Source organism: Balaenoptera physalus, assembly GCF_965194825.1.
Source record: "Balaenoptera physalus genome assembly, chromosome: 10".
Taxonomy (NCBI): domain Eukaryota; kingdom Metazoa; phylum Chordata; class Mammalia; order Artiodactyla; family Balaenopteridae; genus Balaenoptera; species Balaenoptera physalus.
In genome coordinates, this window is record NC_138889.1 from 105,736,627 (window position 1) to 105,757,317 (window position 20,691).

General features: G+C 53.5%; 1 protein-coding gene across 2 annotated transcripts; it reads right to left on the bottom strand.

The window, feature by feature from the left end:
• Positions 1-903: 903 nt before the first annotated feature.
• Positions 904-10,187, bottom strand: ZFTA (zinc finger translocation associated). 2 transcript variants are annotated; one of them, XM_082477161.1, is made up of 5 exons: positions 9,454-10,187; positions 6,803-7,300; positions 5,868-6,257; positions 4,942-5,496; positions 904-4,779 (listed from the first exon to the last, which is right to left on the bottom strand). In XM_082477161.1, the coding sequence occupies exons 1-5, from the start codon at positions 9,590-9,592 to the stop codon at positions 4,316-4,318; spliced, it is 2,046 nt and encodes a 681-aa protein (XP_082333287.1). In that variant the 5' UTR covers positions 9,593-10,187; the 3' UTR covers positions 904-4,315. The 2 variants fall into 2 exon arrangements, with proteins under 2 accessions (XP_082333287.1, XP_082333288.1); XM_082477162.1 differs by lacking the exons at positions 4,942-5,496; positions 5,868-6,257 and having other exon boundaries at positions 9,454-9,834.
• Positions 10,188-20,691: the final 10,504 nt, after the last annotated feature.

Genomic DNA, 20,691 nt, shown 5'->3' on the forward strand with positions numbered 1-20,691 from the left:
GGTGTGCTGTTTGAGGGTTCCTTTCATTTTCAGGCACATAAAACGTCTTGGCGCCTCTGCCACGGCGCAGGGTGGTCCTTTTGAGAGTGTTTTCCGAGAAGCTTTAGGTACGGGTGACCAGGCAGGGCCAGATTGTGTTGACGGGCTCCGTGCACAATTAGAAGACAACAAAACAGTTCATGTTGACATCAGATGGAGGGCGTCTGGGAATCTCTGATCCCCATTGGAGACTTGTAAGTGTCTTCCTCCCTTTCCAACATGAAAATTCAGTAAATTTGAAAGAAAATCATCTGTGAGTTCCTTCAGGTTGTAACTCATAGTCGTGATAATCCAGAGGGAATATGCACTGGTGACTTTAAAGGCTACAATCTTTGACAGTCCCAAAGTAGTGCAGCTCTGTGGAAGGAAGTTTTCCTTCTATTTTGTTGAGGAAATTACTTAGGAATTTAGATGGGTAAAAGGTACCCTTGCCTTACTCCACTCTCTTATTTTCTTAGCCCCCTTTCCTTTTGAAATGTTTAACTGATTTCATGTCATAGTAGGGAATGCATTCTCCATCCCCATCCTTTGCCCTCCCAGGAAGTAAGTGTACTGATCATCTTTTTGGGCTTCCCCTCCAAAGGACCTTTTTCTGCACTGGAAGCCTCCACACCTAGCTCTTTGTTTTGTTAGTGCTGTGTTTAGATTAATTTGGACAGATCTTTGTGCCACACAAGAATTTTTTGTTTTTTTAAGAAAAATCTATAGGTGAAAAATTACTAATGAAACTGTGTGTGCGTGTATGTGTGTGCAACATAAAAGTACAGTAGCGCCTAAGGAGCTTGAATCTTGGTTCCTGTAAAACTGCAAATTGATGTGGTATCAATAAAAATAATAATAAAAAAAAGAACACAGTGACTGTGGTGTCATTCTGCTAACTTTATTCTTTATACACAGTTTGGGTAAAGTAAGAACCAAACAAGGCTTCCACTGGCCCCCATCCCCACTCCACTTTTGAGGCTTTAAAAAGCGACTAATAGTTGATACTGGTAATGATTTCCAAGACTGTAGAATTTCCATAGTAGAGCAAAACTGTGCATTTGGTTTCTGAAAGAAAATAAGAGACCCTCTAAGAGGTGACCTTAGGAGAAAGATGATGAGTGGAAGGGGGCCAGAGGGGTCTGTTGTCCCAGTTTACACCAACCTAGGAAGGTTCCCCCACCTGCAACATGAAGCAGCCTATAACTCAGTCACAATGTACTTAAAATGAGAGTCAGTCACCATGGCAAATGGAAACTTTTCCATCAGGTTTTTGCTGAAAGAACTTGTTGAGTCGGATTAGCTCTTTCCCAAAACTAAGGCTGCCATGACCCTTAAGCTGGATTTTTAAAATTTATTCAACCATACCTCTTAGAAAACTTAGGCTGAAATTTTTAAAAAATAACTGATGCAAACAACTTCACAAATACACATACAAATGTTCAAATAATATCACTAACATGGTATATAAATATGTATTCAGAGTAACATTTACATATTGGCCATAATAGCAAGCATACCATTAACAAAAAAATTCATGAAGAAACTTCACCTGTTCATGTCAGACTCCCAAGGCAAGGAGGAGGCACCTAGAGATGGGGACCACCTCATCTCCTAACTCATGAGGCTATAGCTGCAAAGTAGTCATCACTACAGTGGCACTTTCTAGATCAGTGGTGCTCAGAACTTCAGCGTGCCTCATGATCACTGGAGGGCTTTTCAAAACGGACTGCTGGGCTCCACCCCAGTTTCTGATCTACAAGGTGGGGCCCAAGAATTTGCCTTTCTACTAAGTTCCTAATGGGACGGTGCTGTTCTGGCGGCCACTTCTGAGAACCAGTGGAGTGCTTGGGGCTGCTGCTTAATAAAGACACCCACTCCTGCCCTCCCAAGTCCTCTCCCTATCAAGGGGAGAAACCGTTCCCACCCTGCTCTCTGCCCTGGCTTACCTGAACTTCGGCAGAGGGCTTGGATGACTATAATAATTGCCCCAGTTTGCCTACTGTTTTTGAATAGGCAGAGTAGCAAAAGTGGCAAAACACTCCTTCTAGATCTGAAAACAACATGCATGAAGGAAAGTAAAAGAATGGCAGTATCCAACCTGGTGCCATCCATAATCCCTGTTCTGAAGCTTTTAATACTGTCTCAACAAACCTGGAGGTTCAGACACTCTAGGAATTCACTTTTCAGTCAACTGACAGCCCATGCAGTATTTCCTGAACCCCTGGTGGCATCAACAACACAACACCAGAGCCTTGCCCAGTAGAGAGGCCTTGGGCCGGGCGGTAGTCAGCCCTACTTCGGGAGTTCTGATGGAGAAGGCTGCTGCTGGTGCCCTCCAGCTGAAGCCAGTGGTGGCAAGATTGCCCTGTAGAATACTCATTCGTTACAAGGAAGTGTGCTGTTCTTTGCCATCCCCCGGAGGCCACAACTGCGCTGAGGGCCTGCAGCACCCAGCACTGGTCGTCCTTCGGCAGGCCTAACGGTAAAAGAAATTTTAACTTACCAGAGATTGGGAGGCCGTGTAGTGTAGTGCAAAGAACACCGAATTGGGAGTTGAGATTTTTATTCTAGTCCTAGTACTATTCCTGCCTGGTGTGTGATAATTTCAGTTTCCGGGCTTCATTTTACCTATCTGTGAAAGGGGTGGGGGCAGGTACTAGATCTCCAAGGTCCTTCCAACTCAGACAATCTTGAATTATATAAAAATGCTATAAAATCCGTGGTATAAAATTCAATTCCCAATCAGGAAGAGTCAAAGGGACTGGGCCTGAGGCACTTGAACCTTGGGCTCTGGCCTGGGGGCACTGGGATGAGAGGAAGGGCTTCTTTGCTGTCTGCTTTCCCACCCACAGAGGCAGCTCCTGGCCCCAGGTGCCAGGGCCCCTTCCCCTCCAGACCCAGCCCTGAAGTCCCAACCCGCTGACCTCCCCACTCTCAGGCTTTAAGACCAAAGGAACTGGCCTATGTGAAGAGCAGACAGTGGGTACCAGAGACTCCGAGGAGGGGCCCGGTGAGGCACACATTAGTCTGTGATGTTTGGGGTCCTCCCATCCGCGCCTCCTCGCACCTCCTCCCTTGAGGTCCTTCCTCCACCACCTCACAGCTTATCTCTGATACACGCATAATAAATAAGACATTTGCACATAAGGGTGACGGACAGCTCTCTTCCCGCCCCTCCCCCTCTCATATAAAAGCATTAAATACAGTTTCAAAATAAAATACAAAGAGCAAAAAGGGCCTGATCTTGGGGCCACCTGTTCTCCACAGGAGAATGAATCTACACATCCCTCTCGGACCTGCCTGGGAGATCGTGGGGCCCACTCCCGGCCCCTCAGGACCTGGCGCTGCCGCGGGGAAGAGAAACGAAGGCCGAGGCCCGGCCCCAGGCCCTGGGGGTGGTGCGTCCACCGCGTACAAAAGGGGACAGGAACAGAACGCCAACTGCCGGGACCTCCAGTGCCCCGGGCTCGGACTGACGGGCGCTGAAGCACGAGCGCCTGACTGAGCTCAGGGTAAACGGAGGCCCTCGGAGCAGGAGAGGAGCAAAGGAAAAAGTGCTAATCCCTTTACAAGATCTCGGTGCGGGCGGCCGTGGTAGGGGCCGGGGAGGCGGGTGGGGCGGTCCCCGGAGAGCCCGCCCCGGAGGCAGGCACAGAAGGCGGGGCCCGGCCCAGCTCCGCCCCCGCCCCGGGCCACCGCCCCGCCCGACCACCCGCGGTACTACGCGCCTTCACCGCGGGCTGGCTCCGCAGCCCCGTTGCCTCTCCTCCCGAGGAAGGCCCTCGTCCGCAGTCCTGGCCCCGGAGCGGTCGAGAAAGCCAGTAACGACTGGGCAGCAGCCGCCCCGACCCGGGAGCCGTGCCTGCCGACGTGCAGCTCTGAGAGCTGGACCCCCGGCCGTGAAAAGGGGTCGGTGCGTCCTTTCTGCCTCCCCCACCTACTTGGGGCCCTAATACTGACTGTCGGTGACCCCGTCCCGGCCTGGCACAGGATCGCCTCGCGGGTGCGGCCGGGGCCCGGAAGCTCTCCGTGCAAACGCTGTGGCTTCTCAGGAACGTGGGGCCCTGAGCGGCGAGGGCCTGGGCTCCGGGTCCGAGAAGAGAGCGCGATTCCTGCGGCGCCCCGACTAGCCTGGGGAGCTCTCTGGAACCCAGCGCAAGCCGGAGACCCCCACCCAATCCCGAATCTCCGCCCGGCCCGGCCAGCGGGGGGCAGCGGCAGCGGCCAGGGCCGCGGGAAGCTGGGGGTCCCAGCCGGACAGCCAGCTGGGCACGGCCCCTCGAGTGCGAGTCCTCTACGCCCGACACACGGCGCCCGCCTTGAGGTCCGCGCCGCCGTCGCGCGGCGCCGGGGCGGGCGGTCCAAAGCCCTCGTGGCCGTAGCAGCGTAGTGCCGCCTCCTCGTAGGCCTCCAGGATGGTCTGGCGCTCCTCGGGCGTGAAGTCCATGGAGAAGGGGTGCACCTGCAGAATGTGCCGCTTGATGGTGCTGACCTTGAGCGTGGCCAGCGCGCCCCCGCACACCATGCACACCAGGCCGCGCCGGCTGCCGTCGTAGTCCATCAGGTACTCGCCCCGCCAGCGCGGCTGGTAGTTCCGCCGCTGTTCTCGGCTGCGGGGCGGGGGCGGCGGCGGCGGGGGAGGTGGCGGCGGCGGCAGCGGTGGGAAAGCGAGTCCCCCGGGCTCTGGGCCGTCCTCATCGTCCTCCTCTTCCTCGGCGGGCCGCTCCGACGGTTCTCCAGGGGAAAGCGGGACGTCGCCTAAGACGGAACAAAGGACCTCATTGGAGCGTCTGGGCTTCGTAACCCCCCACCTTTGCCCTGTCCCACCCTCCCCTCTCCCCTTCGACCTTCCACTCTCCCCACCCCCTTCTACCCTGGCCCCTCTCCCTCTCCACCTGCTCTGGCCCTCCGCCAGCTCACCCCACCACTCCTCCTCCTCCTCCTCCGGCTCCTCCTCCTCTTCCCCTCCCCCCTCCTCGGAGGCTGCGGCTGTGCTGGGGGCGGCAGGGTCCCTGGGGGACTCGGGGCAGGGCAGCCCCAAAGCCAGCAGGTGGGCGGCCTTCTCGCTCCACTCCTGGGCGATGAGGGCCCTGACTGGCCCGCTGAGGCGCGTGGAGCCCGGGTGGCGCTGGCGGATGTGCCGCTTGATGGTGCTCATCTTGAGCGAGGCCAGCGCGCCCCCGCACACCATGCACACCAGGCCGCGCCGGCCGCCGTCCAACTCCATGAGGTACTCCAGCCGCCAGCGCTCCTGGTAGTGGCGGCGGTGGTCGCGGCCCCGCGGAGACCGGCCCGGGATCCCCACCCTCTCGCCCTCCTCCAGCTCCTCCTCCTCTGCCGGCCCGGGCCTCTCAGGGACCCAGCCAGCCTCTTCCTTTACGTCTGGGGGGCTGAGATCCTGAGAGGAGGGGGCTCCAGCAGCGGGGGCCGAGTCCCGGCTCTTTCTGGTCAGGTCCTGGGGGACGAGGTCATCGTCTGTTGGGGAATGGGTGAGGGAGAGGGGCTCAGCCTGCTGGCTGGGTTGCCCTTACCCACACAGAGGGGGTCCCTTGCTCCTCACCCCAGCCCTAAGCTAGAGGCCCCAACCAGAGAGAGGGAGAGAGAGGGAGAATGTGTGTGTGTGTGTGCGTGTGTGTGTGGGGGGGGGGGGGAATGAGTCCTCCGGTTGTGTGTGTGTGTGTGCGTGTGTGTAGGGGGGGAAATGAATCCTCCCGGTTGTGTGTGTGTGTGTGTGTGTGTGTGTGTGTGTGTGTGTAGGGGGGGATGAGTCCCTCCCGGTTCTGGCCACAGACCTCACTTTGCAGCCCTTATATGGAGGGGTCCTGGCCCTGGGATGGGCCTCGCACCTGGTGGGGAGGGCTGGGTGAGCTCAGACAGTGCCTCAGGCTGGCCACCCCAGGCTTGCAGCAGGGCGCTGCGCTGGGGGCCGCTGAGCCCCAGGGAGCTGGGGTGCACCTCCAGCACGTGGGCACGGATGTCATCCAGGTGCAAGCTGGGTAGCGCCCGGCCACAGGCCATGCACACCAGCCGGTTCCCCCGCGGGTCATAGTCCATGAGACACTCTGCCCGGAACCAGTTCTGCAGGGACTCCTTCAGCCTCCGCTCCAGGCGCCGGGCACCCAGCCCCCTGCTGCCCCCAGCCCTCCGGGAGGCAGACAGGCGCCGACGCCGAGCCCGGGGTGCCCCTGGGCCCCCTCGCCGCTGGCGCCGGCTGCCCCCACCAGCTGGGGCTTTGCCTGAAAGGGTTGGAGGAAGGGAAGGAACTGAGATGCTGGCCCTCCGGGGGAGCCCCCGCCACCGCAGCCAGGTCCTCCATCCATAAGCCTCTCCCTCACGCTGACTCTGAGCCCTCTGCCTAAGCTTTACCCTTCCTTCCCTTCCTCTCCCCTCAAGTCTTAACTCCGCCACCTCCTAATCCTCCTGAACACAAACCCTCAGCCTACCCGACTCCTCCCCCAGACCCAGATTCTAGCCCCTTCCCTAGACTTCACGGTCAGTCATACCTTTCCAGTACCCTCTGCTCCCAGACCTTCCCCTGCCTCTCTCCCCAGCCTCCACTCCCTGGATCCTTCTAAAACCACAGAACGTCAAAGCTGTCAGGGACGCTGGAGACCCCCTCATCCCACTGTCTCTCCCCCACTATTGTCCAATAAACAGACTTCACCCCAAAAAGGAGCAATAACTTGCTCCAGAAAACCAGCTAGTTGGCTAAGAAGCCCAGGCTGTCCCCACCTGGCCCCGTCCACCACCCAGGCCCTTGCTTCCCCATGTCCAACATTACCTGGGCCCTTGGGAGGGCAAGCCTGGAGGCCGGCCCCTTCCTCCTCCTCTTCCTCCTCCTCCTCCTCCTCCTCCTCAGCCCCCTGGGCCCCTAGGCCCTCAGCCTCTCCACAGGCCCCCAGCCCCAAGTGGGCATCCCAGCTGTTGCTGATGACTTCCTTCTCCCGGGGACTCCAATGCAGGGAGTAGGGGTGCTTTTGGCGGATGTGTCGCTTGATGGTGCTGAGCTTGAGAGTGGCCAGGGAGCTGCCGCACACCATGCACACCATGCCGTGACGGGCAGGGTTGAAGTCCATCAGGTACTCCAGCCGCCAGTGGTCGTGGTAGTAGCGCCGGTGGTCACGGCCAGGGATGCGGCTCTTTCCAGGCCTCGAGGCCCGGGCCTCACAGTGGTCTGAGTATTTCCTGCCTGAGGATGCTGGTCCCCTGGCCCTGGAGGAGGGCAGGGGGGCACTCCCCCAGGTCCCCAAGGCACCCCCTTCCAGCTGAAGATCTTGCCCTGAAGAGGGGGAAAGGGAGACAGTTTTTCAATCTCCAATTTCCAGGGAAGGAACCTAGGGCTTCGATTTTGCAAGAGAAGGGAGGTGGGAGAGAGGTCATTCAGGGGCAGGAAAGGGATGGCAACAGCAATAAAAGGGAGGTGGTAGAGCAGGGCGTCAAAACATTGGTCCTTTACAAAGAGCAAGACCCCTTTAAGAGAGGATCAAGAACAAAAGAATGCAGGGCACAGCTCTGACTTTTTAAAAAATAAGGTGAAGGCCAAGGAGGCAGCAGGCTCTGCAAGGCACCCTTTTTGGATGAGAGCTGTAGGGGTACAGCCAGGAGAGCAGCATGCCGTGGCAGTTACAGCCGCAGCAGGGTGAGAAGAACAAAGGGGGCATCTGTCTGCATCCAGGGCTGCACACAGGACCCACTGCCCAAGGCCCCAGCCAGGAGGGCCCCACCCAAAGATGATCTTCTCCCTTTTTCCAATAATGCCTCAAATACACCCTCCTGAGAATCCCATTTTAAGGGGCACTAAGCAATGTCAGTTCCCCAAATTTAGAGACCCACAGGAGGGATCCCCATGACAAAGCTGTCAGCACCTCCAGAGAAAGGAGTTTTTAGGACTCTGACTTTCCTAGAGTCTGGGAGAGCCGATGACTGAAAGGGGATGACGGCAGGAGGGCCACCAGAGTGGCTACTGAAGACTGCAGCAGGGAGTGGCCACCACCCACTGGAGTCCATTAAGTCTTTCTGGGGATTTATTTTTTGCTCTGGCCGGGAGCCGGCCACTGCCCAGCAATCAGAGGGCAGTCAGTGGAGAGGCCACCAACCCAGTGGTGTTCCCTGTTGCCAAATAGAGACACTGAGCAGTCCCCCACTTTCCCTACAGTTTGGACCTTATTTTATTTAGAAAAGGGTCTCCTGGACAAATAGGCTGAATAGACAGGTGTGGTCATTCTCCCAGTGGAGAATCCCCCGGTCTGGGAAACAAAAGGCAGGATCAGAGAGGGCTCCTGTCATCACTGTGTTTTTGTTTGGTTTTGGTGTAAGTAGATCCAAAGAAAAAGAAAACACTAGTTTCAGAGTCAGAAACCTGGGTTCGACTCCTGGCTTCACTGGTAACTTGCTCTGTGACCTCTGACAGGTCATGTCCGCTCTCTGGGCCTAAGCGTCTTTGTCTGCTAAGGCACTGGATAGCTAGCTGGTCTCTGAGCATCCTTCCAGCGCTGGATCTGTTAGTCTAAGGTGGACTGGCGCTTTAAGAGCCGAAAAAAGGGGAGGAGCTGGGATTCTTTAAAAACAAAAGGGGATGGGGAATTTCTGGGAGGGGAGCTCAGGGATTAGGGCTGAGTCTCCCTAGCCTGGACAGAAGCTTCATGGGTCTTAAGGCGTTGACCCTGAAGCAGAGGGATGAAGAAAAACAGTCTCCTTTGAGAGCAAACTAAGAGGACTGGCTGGTCCCCCTATAGCTGACAAATTGTGGCAAAATTTTTGAAAAGAAGGGAGGGGGTAACGCGCGGACAGGAGGGGGTGTATGCCTTTGTGGGCGAGCCCATCCCTTTAAGAACTGCCCGCCGTGGGGAAGGTACTGGTAGGTCCCCAAGAGGCGCAAGCCGTGCTCTTTCCCAGGGAGAACGTAGGAAAAAAGAAAAAGGGTTCCTTTCTCTAAGCAAGGCCACAGAGGAGAGGACAGCCCAACTTAAAACAGCGGAGTCCCCAGCTCAGTTCCTCTGGTGGGAAGCCCGGAAAGGGACCCAAGCTCTGGGCAGACTTTTAAGAGACAGCCGGATAAGGGAGACCACCTGGGAGTCTGAAAGAGAAAGGGGCGGGGGCCGCAAGTCCAAGAGCCTAGAGCGCGAGCCCCGCGGCGCCAGGCCAGGCCCTCTGGGGCCCCTCCAGCTGGGCCTCCAAGGCGGGGGCCTCGGGGCCCTTTAAGGGGGAGGGGATCCGCCCGAGCCCCGCGGGCCAACCCCGGGAGCTGGGCGGGGGGCTCCCCCGCTGGCCCTGCAGTCTCCATCCGCGCCCGCCAGGTGGCGCCCCCGGCCGCCCTGCCCGCGTCCCCCCCTTTGTTCGGCGGAGGAGAGGGGCCCGGAGCCCGGAGCCGCAGCCCTCCCCTCCCCCATGCCGGGGCCCCCGCCCGAGCCGCCGGCCCCAGCCAACTCTTACCGCCGTCGTCCTCCTCGGGCTCCGCGCCGCCGCTCGATCCGGCGGGCGGCAGCCGTCGGCCCCGTGCCGAGGCCGCTGCTGGCCCGGGGCCGCCCCTGCCGCCGCCGCTCCGGCTCCGGTGGTCCCCGCCAGGCTCCATGCGCTGCGCTGCGGAGCGGGGCCCCGGGGCGGCAGGGCGCGGGGCCGCGGGGCCGGCGGCGGCCCGCGCGCGGCGCTCGGTGCGCGGGGCCCCGGAGCGCGGGGCGCATGCACTGGGCGGCCGGCCGCACGGACGGCTGACTGCTAGCTCGGCGGCGCGGGCTGGACCGGGGTGGGGATTCCTGTCTGGGGCCCCTGGGGCTCCTTTAAGGGCTCCTGGGTAAATTTAAAGGGGCCGCGCGCTATTTCCTCCTGCCAGCTCGCGGGGGGCTGGGGGGAGAGGCGGGAGGCGACCAGCCCGACCAAGGCTCCGCAGCCTTCGCCCGCCGCGGACGTTAGGAGCACGGACCTCGCCGTCCTCGCGGGCCCGCGCCGCCGCCTCCGGGGCTCGGGTCCCGGCTCCTGAAGGGTCACCGAGGCGGCCAGGGGCGCCGCGTCCGTTGCGACGCGCTTCCACCCAAGCTCGGCTCACAGCCACTGCCCCCTCGGGGCATCTAAGCGCCCGGCTCCCCGCACCGGCGCTGGCAAGGGGGTCGCCCGGTGGGGAGGCCCCGGTCCCTGCCAGGGACTGCCTCCTCCCGCGCGAGCTAGGCGCGGGCCCCAGAGCGGACACGACTGGCAGGGGCCCCAGATGGCCGCGTCCCCGCAGAGAGGGTGGAGCCGCGGGGGCGGCCGCGCCCCCTCCCGCGGGAGCCGCCCGGGAGCGCTGGGAGCTCGGGCTTCAGCACTGGAGGGCGGACGGGCCAAGCTCCCCCGGAGCTGGCCGGGGCGGGGACCGCGGCCGCGGAGACTCAGGCGGAGGAGAGGGGGCGCGCAGTAGACCGCGGAGAGCGGGCTGCGCCGGGGCCCGACGCTGCCGGGCGGAGGTGGCCCCAGGATGGAAGCCGAGAGGGGAGGGCGTGCGCCGCCGTGACTCAGGCTTCTGCCCCCGCAGGCCTGGGGGTGCGACACGAGGCCCTAGACGCGGTCCCGGACCCTCTGCCCCGCACGAGGAGGGGAAGAACGCTGACCCCGGGCGGGGAGTCGGGCACCTGGGGACCCGCGCCACCACGGCTGGGAAGCTCTGGGGCGGACCCTGGTTGCGAGCCCCGGGATGCCTCGGAACCCCCAGGTCCCAAGAAGCGGAGAGAAGGGACCTGGAGAAGCAGCTAGGGGCACGGCAGCCTGGGGTCCTTCCTCGAGGACCGGCTGGAGAAGCAGGTGCTTTCTGTGCCTGTGGTTGGTCGCCCACAACAAAGGCGATTCCTAGAGATCCAAATTACAGGGTGCGGGAAGCCATACAGGGTCTCATTATTTAGAGGTGGGTTTTATTCTCTTTTTCGGGGAGGTGCCCAGCAACCCGTTAAAGAAGTCACTCTTGACACATTCATTTGCTCACTCTACACCTATTGTGTGCCAGCATGCTCCCAGGCGCTGGGCAGACAGCAGTGAGCAAGATGCGCGAGTCTGATACTGTTTCTGACTTAGCACCCACAGCTTATAAAAAGGAAACGATTCCAGTCCTTGGGGAGCCATGGGAAATATTAAATTACTTGGAACACAGGAAGCCTGCTTCCTAAGTGTTCGTGAAGAGGGACCAGGAACTAAAATTTTTGAAGTGTCTAAAAGGTGACTGTCCCATTGGAGATGTTGTCCCATCTCTTCCTCAGTCCCCATGATGGCCTGCGAGAGACATCACCCTGGGTAAACAGAGTCTCCGTTCTACAGCTCTGCTCTCTCCACTACTGGCCTTGCTGCACTCCACCCACTTGGGTGCCCACCAGGGGCCCTGGTGCTGATGTGGTGCCAGATGGGACCATGAGATGGGGGATTCCCTTATTCATATGTCCTTCACCTACGCCCGGCCAGGGACACAAAAGGAAAATAAGACACAGACCTGGCCTTCACATGTTCCTAAGTATGTTTTTTAAACAATTACAAAGACAACCCATGTTCAGAGCTGGCCACTGAGAGACACTTTTGGTAAATGTCCTTCCGGTTCTTTTTCTCTGTGTATAAATAGGATAATTTTGCTTGTTACCAACAAAAAGGTATCGACACCACCTAGAGCCATTTTTAACAACCTCTGGCTCCTCTCCTTGCTCACATCCTGCGTAGCTTCAGGACCGGCTCCAAGCTCCACAGGTCCAAGGCATCTTCCACTCACCATCTGATCCTCACAGCCACCCTACAAAGATGAAGCTTTGCTTTGCAGATGAAGAAACGGAGACTCAGAGTCAAGAGTCTCACTCAAGTCCATTCATTCATTTACTTATCCACTTATTCAGAAAGCATTGACTGAGCCAGTCCTGAGTACGTAGCACTGGGCTGGGGATACAGAGGTTTAAAGATTACATAGCACAGCCCTGGGAGGTTCCATTCCCCACTTCCTAGGAACTCTCAGTCTACTGGGTGGACAATGGCAGTCAGGGTCACATTAAGAGTTTTCATGGATCCTAGGTACTTTTGCCTCCATGGGCATCTTCCTCTAAAAAAAAAAAAAGAAAAAGGAAAGGAAAAATGATTTAATGGATTTTTATGTGCCCTACAATTTTTTTTTCTGGTGTGAGAAAAAATAACACATTTTCTTTGACCCTTAAAGTTCTTCTTTTCTTCTGATTTTTAAATAAGTTAAAATAGTTTCATGAGCCCCTAAGATTATCAAGGGCTCTAGGCACTGTGCTCCCGGTGCCCAATGTCTAGACAGCCTTGATTGCAATACAGGGTGACAAGTGCCAGGGGAGAGGCTACCCAATCAACTGGGGAAGACTTCTTAGGGAAGGTATGGCGTGAGCCAAGTCTTGAAAGGCCAGGAGGTATTGCCAGGATGAGAAATAGAGTCAGGGAAGCTCTGGGGTGAAGGAAGATTTCCGGGGGGAGAGGCAGAAAAGGAAATGGAAAGAGCAGGGACAAGAGTCTCGGGTGCCTTGCTGAGAGTCCGCGTTTGTCCCGGAGGCCTGGGGAGTGCCTGGAGCCAGTGTGCAGGGCAGTCAGCAGGCAGCCCTGAGAACACAAGGGAGGAGGGCCAGAAGAGAGAGAAAGACTGGACACAGTTGGAGCCGTCCACGCCAGCCACAGAAGGGCTGTAAGGCAGCAGCTACAGGGTGGGTGGAGAGGAAGCCAAAGATTTGAGCAGGGTCCCAGCACACTGTGGTGCCATCTTCATTGCACACAGAGACACTGGAGGGGGGTGTGAAATGCCACCTGTGCCCCCAGCTGAGCCAGGAGGAAGGTGCACCTCTTCTCGCCCACAAGCTATTTGTTAGCCAAGCGTGTACCTGAAAGCTGCCTCCACCTAGAGCGAGCATCTTTTCCTATTTCACTAGCGCAGAGAAGCACCGCACCCTTTTTAAAATGAATGTGATTTTTTAAAATATTTATTTATTGTATTATTTATTTTGGCTGCGCTGGGTCTTAGACGCGGCACGCGGGATCTTCGTTGTGGCATGAAGGATCCTTCGTGGCGGCATGCGGGATCTTTAGTTGTGGCGTGCGGGCTTCTTAGTTGCAGCATGCGTGCGGGATCTAGTTCCCCGACCAGGGATGGAACCCGAGCCCCCTGCATTGGGAGCGTGGAGTCTTACCCACTGGACCACCAGGGAAGTCCCCAGAGAGGGCCCTTTTAACTAATTTCTAACAAAGGCCCTGTAGATGCCAGCAGTGGCCCTAGATTGAGCTATATTAAGAGGGTAGAACCTACAGGACGTGGTGACTGATGGAATGTGATGGCAAGAGAAAAGCCTGGCTAGCTCCCAGTGTCTGCACTGGAAGGGCAGGGTTAGAAAAAGAAAGACAGATCTGGGGGCGGAGACAGAATGAGGTCACAAGTGGAGACCTTGGAGCCTGTATGGAAGCCAGAACTCCTCGTTTTTGCACCAGGCCACTTCCCCTCCATTCTCTGACACAGATGCTTAGGCCACCGTCTGCGGTCCTCAGCCGGCAGCACCGCAGGCTCCTTAGGGTGGCTGGTCCCAGCCTGCAAGAGCCAGAGTCTCTCGGGGCAGAATCGGAGTGTCTTTCCAGGGCCTCAGTGGCTCCTCTAGAGTCCCGTTGAAGGAAGGGCCTCCCTAGTGACTAGCAGGGGGTACTGTGGAGAGCGTTCCTAAAGGAAGTTTTTCAGGCCATAAATACCATCCACCTCACTAGACCCAAATTTGCCACAAATTCTAGATTCTACTTTTCGAAATGTCTCAGAACTGTAAAACGGGTTCAGAAAAGTAGGTTTTCAGTGTTCCCTAGAGGGCAGACCTAAACCCTTTCAAAGAACAAAAGTCAATGGGTCATATAGCCTATGACTGTCAAAGGGACTTTCCATGTAGACTGTACATTAAATCATCCCTTGTAAAACTCCAAAGGAATTTCAAACCTAAAGATTATCTCCAGGGCTTCCCTGGTGGCGCAGTGGTTGAGAATCTGCCTGCTAATGCAGGGGACACGGGTTCGAGCTCTGATCTTGGAAGATCCCACATGCCGCGGAGCAACTAGGCCCGTGAGCCACAACTACTGAGCCTGTGCGTCTGGAGCCTGTGCTCCGCAACAAGAGAGGCCGCGACAGTGAGAGGCCCGCGCACTGCGATGAAGAGTGGCCCCCGCTTGCCGCAACTAGAGAAAGCCCTAGCACAGAAACGAAGACCCAACATAGCAATCAATCAATTAATCAATCAATCAATCAATCAATCTTTAAAAAAAAAAGATTATCTCCAGGTGTAAGGTAAACTTCAAACTTTATATGTGCATGTTGAGTGGAGAGAGAGGGGAGGAATTTCAACCCCAGGCACTCAAATTTGCAAATAAAACAGCCAATGATGTCTGTTTTTAGAGAAGAGAAAACTGGCAAAAGCTGTTTCCCAATGTTAACTTAGTCGAGTGTTCATTGCAGGTGAAGAGGATGTGACATATCCCAAGAGGGAGAGTCACAGGTGGGAAAGGAAGTAACTTGTCCAAAACACAGCTAGTAATTGGTGAAAAGAAGACTTAAACTCCAGCCTCCCGGTCTCTAAAACCCTGACACTTAAAAACACTTTTTTTAATTATAAAATATTTCAAACATACAGAAAAAAATTATATAAGTACCTATGTACATATTCTCATACCTCCCAGCTTTAACAACTCTAAACATTTTGATGTATCTGCTACATAACATTTTTTAAGAAAGAAAATATCACAGAGACAGTTGAAGCTCCAAGGCAAGCCTTCCTGCTCCATCTCCTCCCTCCCTCCCCAAGTTCACCCTTCCTGAAGCTGGTGCTTAGCCTTCCCATACAAGTTCCAGTACTTTCACTGCCCACGTATTCATAAACAATATAAATCAATGACTTACATGTTTTTAAGCTTTAACTAAGTGGAATTACTCCATACGTATCATTCTGGAACTTTCAAAGTTTCTTGTACTTACCCACACTACACAGTTTATTCTGAAACACATTCATTTATTCATTCATTCTTTCATTCAACTCTTGTTTATTGAATGTTTGTTACAGATATCACCACTGAGGTTGACTCACAGATGAAAACCCTAGGTCTCACCTTCTGATTTCTGATTCTGATTCTGGAGGAGCTGGTCCAATGAAACATTCTTTTATTTGTTTGTTTTTAAGTTTAAAATTTTTTTGTTTTTATACAGTGTTTAAAGGTTACTTTCCATGTATAGTTATTACAAAATATTGGCTATGTTCCCTGTGTTATACAATACCTCCTTGAGCCTGTCTTACACCCAATAGTTTGTACCTCCCACTCCCCCCACCCCCAGTGAAACATTCTTAATGCCCAGGCTGTATAACTATTTATTGGGGTGACGTGATCACTCAGAAAATACAGGATAGCATTCGTGTTCTTACCTGTTGGTGCCAAAGGAAGAATAATTCTAAGGACCATGGCTCAAGTGGCTTGAGATCCCACTAGTGCAGAAAACCATAGATGCATCAAAAGGTCCTCAGAACCAGCCTCAGATGCTGGCCTGCTGCTGGGTCCCCAGCTCCTCATTGTGGGGATGTCTTCAAGATGGTCTCAGTGTCCTATCCTCCTGATCTGGTATAAACATTTGAGGATTTTAGTCTTCCCTCTACTTCACCCCACTAAGGAGAGACAAGTCTCATAATGGTCCAACTCCCTGACCCGGCCATGAGCAGAAACAGGGAACAAGAAGTAACTGAGGGACTTCCCTGGTGGCACAGTGGTTAAGAATCCGCCTGCCAATGCAGGGGACACGGGTTCAAGCCCTGGTCGGGGAAGATCCCACATGCCGCAGAGCAACTAAGCCTGTGCGCCACAACTACTGAGCCTGAGCTCTAGAGCCCACGAGCCACAACTACTGCAGCCCGCATGCCTAGAGCCTGTGCCCCGCAACAAAGCGAAGCCACTGCAATGAGAAGCCCACACACTGCCACAAAGAGTAGCCCCTGATCGCCGCAACTAGAGAAAGTCCGCATGCAGCAACGAAGACCGAACGCAACCAAAAACTAAATAAATAAATAAATAAATAAAGAAGTAACTGACCAGCAAGGCCTTCATCCCTGTCCCTCTTTAAATGTGTCAAAACCAGACATGTGGGAAACTTCCCTGGTGGTCCAGTGGCTAAGAATCCGCCTTCCAATACAGGCGATGCAGGTTCGATCCCTGGTCGGGGAACTAAGATCCCACGTGCCACGGGGCAACTAAGCCCGCCACAACTACTGAGCCCACACGCCACGACTAGAGAGAAGCCTGCGCGTTACAACAAAGAGCCCCTGCGCCACAATGAAAGATCCCATGTGCTGCAACTAAGACCCGACGCAGCCAAAAATAAATAAATATTTGCTTTGTAAAATGCTTGCTTTATAAAAAACAAACAACATCAGACATGTGGGATTTCTTTGCCCCTTTTCTATAACCTGTCATCCAACACAGAACATTCCAGTGGTTACTTAATGTTTCATTAATCCTGTCTCAGTATGAGTCAGCACATTTTTATTGGTAAATGATGGAAAACACAACTTAAATTTGTTCAGTATTTTTTTTAAGGCGGGGAGAGGGTGTATTTGTTCATGGGACTGAAAACTACAGAAGAGCTGTCTTCAGATGTGACTTGACCCAAAGCTCAGTAGTGTCACCATGATCTTAGTGTCTCTCTGTCTCTCCCCCTCTTTGTTTTTATTTTTTTATTTAAAAAAAAAAATTTATTTATTTATTTGGCTGCGCCGGGTCTTAGTTGCGGCATGCGGGATCTTTATTTATTTTTTTTTATTTTTTATTTTTTTAGCGGAACTGCTGGGTTTTAAGTTTTTGAACTGCTTTTGGAAGTGGCTACACTATTTTACATTTCCAACAACAATGTATGTTCCAATTTCTCCACATCCTCACCAACATTTACTATTGCCCATCTTTTTTATTATAGCCATCCTAGTGGGTGTGAAATGGTATCTCATTATGGCTTCACTTGCATCTCTAATGACTGATGATGTTGAGCATCTTTTCTTGTGCTTATTGGCCATTTGGATATCTTTGGAGGAACTTCTGTTCAGATCCTTTGTCCATTTTTTTTTAAATTAATTAATTTATTTATTTTTGGCTGTGTTGGGTCTTCGTTTCTGTGCGAGGGCTTTCTCTAGTTGTGGCAAGCGGGGGCCACTCTTCATCGCGGTGCGTGGGCCTCTCACTATCGCGGCCTCTCTTGTTGCGGAGCACAGGCTCCAGACGCACAGGCTCAGTAATTGTGGCTCACGGGCCTAGTTGCTCCGCGGCATGTGGGATCTTCCCAGACCAGGGCTCGAACCCGTGTCCCCTGCATTGGCAGGCAGATTCTCAACCACTGCGCCACCAGGGAAGCCCATGCGGGATCTTTAGTTGCAGCATGCGGGATCTTCGTTGCGGCATGCGGGTTCTTAGTTGCGGCATGTGGGATCTAGTTCCCTGACCAGGGATCGAACCCGAGCCCCCTGCATTGGGAGCACAGAGTCTTAACCACTGGACCACCAGGGAAGTCCCTCTCTCTTTGTTCTTACCCTGCTTCCCTGGTTCCCTTTCGGACAGGTCTTTCAAATGATGGCCCCTAGCAGTTCCAGACCTGTTACTTCGCCACTTCAAGGCCCTCAGAAAAGAAAGATCTTCCTTTCTCCAGCAATGTGAACAAAATCCCAGGTCTAACTCTCATTGGCTTGAATTGGATCACATGCTTAATCACATGTTTATCCCTCAACCCATCACTGTGGCCACACACATGGGATGTGTCACCTCCCTGTACCTTGGGTCAGATGCCCTTTCCGGGAGGAGTCAGCATGGGGACTGAGAAGGGTGGGTGCTGTAAGGAAAAACCATATGAAACTAACAAAAGAAGGGATGCTGAATGGCAGAAACAAGATGTCTAGTCACTCATGTTGAGAATATATTGTCATTCCAGCTACTAACAAGACACCAGTAATACAGGGGCAAGGCACATTTGGGGGGTCATTGCTCCTATTCTATCCATCACAGTCCTGCAGGAGCTGGCTGTCCTCTGGCTCTCTGCCCAGCTCACCCCTCCCCACCCAGAGTGGGAGCCCCCAGCAGCCACCTTTCCTCCATACATTCCAGCTTAAGAGCCTAGAGGTGACCGTCCAGTGGAAGTGTCACCCTGACCCATGCAAAGTCAATCAGATCCTCTCTCCTGACACTTTTTGGGATTTCATAGACCGCTAGATGATGGCTGAGGGTGGGTGGCTGAAGCTGCATCGATCAGGACCAGGCCTCTCCCACTATGCGGAACAGAGTGAGGAGACCCAGACTGTGGAAAGGGGAAAAGATGCTGCCTGCCCTTCCTGCTTCCAAACCCTGAAGAGGCCTCATTACACGCATACTTGGGTCCCCTGGGATACATCCCCTTTTTCATTTCCTTAAATTAATCTCTGATTCTTGCAACAAAAAGCACCTACTATGTGCCAGCAGTGACTATGCCATAGCCCTTCCCCTCACAAAGTTACAGGGTCTTACAATTCAATAAGAAAAACTCATCATACACTTAAAAAAAAAAAAAAAAAAAGGTCAAAGGCTAAGAATAGGTAGTTCATAGTCCAGGAACGACAGGTGGCCAGCAAAGCGTAGCTCAGCTTTACTTGTATTCAGGAAACTGCTGATTAAACAGCAAGATACTGTCAGTCACCCAATTGATTGGCAAAGATTTTAAAGTTTGATACTATCAGGAATGGGGAGGGTATGAGGAAAGGGGGACACACAGCTGGGAATGTGTCAACTACTAGGGCCAATTTGTTTTTGTTTTTTTAATTTATTTATTTATTTATTTTTGGCTGCACTGGGTCTTCGCTGCTGCGTGCGGGTGTGGGATTTCTCTAGTTGTGGCAAGCGGGGGCTATTCTGTTGCAGAGCACAGGCTCTAGACGTGGGGGCTTCAGTAGTTGTGGCACGCGGGCTCAGTAGTTGTGGCTCGCAGGCTCTAGACGGCAGCCTCAGTAGGTGTGGCGCACGGGCTTAGTTGCTCCGCGGCATGTGCGATCTTCCCGGACCAGGTCTCAAACCCGCGTCACCTGCATTGGCAGGCGGATTCTTAACCACTGCGCCACCAGGGAAGCCCCACTAGGGCCACTTCGGAAAGCAATTTAACCAAATCTATTGAAATCTAAAAATGCACAGACTCCTAAAGGCAATGTGGTATCCTGGATTGGATCCTGAAACAGATAAAGGACATTAGTGGAAAAGCTAGTGTTATGGACTGAATTGTCTCCCCTCCTAAATTCATATGTTGAAGACTTAACCCCCAATGTGACTGTATTTGGAGACGGCCTTTAGAGTGGTAATTAAGGTTAAATGAGGTCATAAGGATAGGGTCCTAATTCCATAACACTAGTGTCCTTCTAAGAGGAAGAGATACCAAAGAGCTCTCTCTCTCTCCCCATGCAGGTGTGCACAGAAGAAAAGCCGTGTGAGGACACAGGGAGAAGGTGACCATCTGCAAGCCAAGGAGAGAGACCTCATAAGACAACCCTGTTGGCGCCTTGATCTTGAACTTCCAGACTTCAGAACTGTGAGAAAATAAATTTATGTTGTTTAAGTCACCCAGTCTGTGATATTCTATTATAGCAGCCTGAGCAGACTAATACAACTAATGAAATCCAAATAAAGTCTAGAGTTTAGTTCACAGTAATATGCAAAAGTTGTTTTCTTAGTCTTGACAAATGTACCATGATAATGTAAGATGATAACATTAGAGGAAACTGGGTGAGGGATATATGGGAACTCTCAGTACTCTTTGCAACTTTTCTATAAATCTAAATTTATTCCAAAATTTTAAAAAGTTTATTTGCAAAATGCACATACTCTCTGATCCAGAGATTCTACACTAGAGAAACGTACATGTACAAGAAGACATGGATAAAGGGTGTTCCTTGCATGTCAGGTAATGACAACCCAGGAATTACCTCACTGTCCTTCAGCAGGGAAAGAGCTGAATAAGCCAGAGAATGTTCATGCTATAAATACTATATGGCAGTAAGAAAGAGTGAGGTAGAGCTATGTGTATTAAAGTGATAAAAGTAAGATGCAGAAGGATTTAAGTTATTCAATAAAATACTGTCATGAGAAAAAGAGGAAGAGTTGGGGGGAGATGGAGCAACTTGGAGGCTGCTGGGGCTTTCAAGTGGGTGGGCACCTCTGCCCCCTTGGCCACTCGGTGCCCACTGCCCCTTGGGCATGTCTCCTCCTTCCTGTTTCTCTGTCTTCTTTCTTCCCCCTAACTGTTCACTAAAAACAGTCATTGTATTTCATTAGGTTATATTTGCCCAATTCTTAGGGAAAGACAAACACTTTTCTGATTATCTCCCCACTTATTCATGCAATATATACACAATTACTATTTCTTGTATGTGGCCTTCAGGAAGTTCTTTGAAACAGCAGCCCTGAAACGTCATGTTCTCTATAATCAAGGACTCGCCCAGTGTGCAAAGCTGACAGCAGGGCAGGGATACATAGAAGCTGCCGCCTGAACTATTGGGACATTTACATCCTTTGGGGGGGTCCTATCGGTTTTATAATTTGGGGAATGTGAATGGTCCCCAACATTCCATGTCCAATCACACAAATGCCTTTAGATTCTAACTCCTAAGCGTCTCTCCCCTGCTGACCGAACTTTCAGAGCCTGTTGTTAAAAGGTATTGA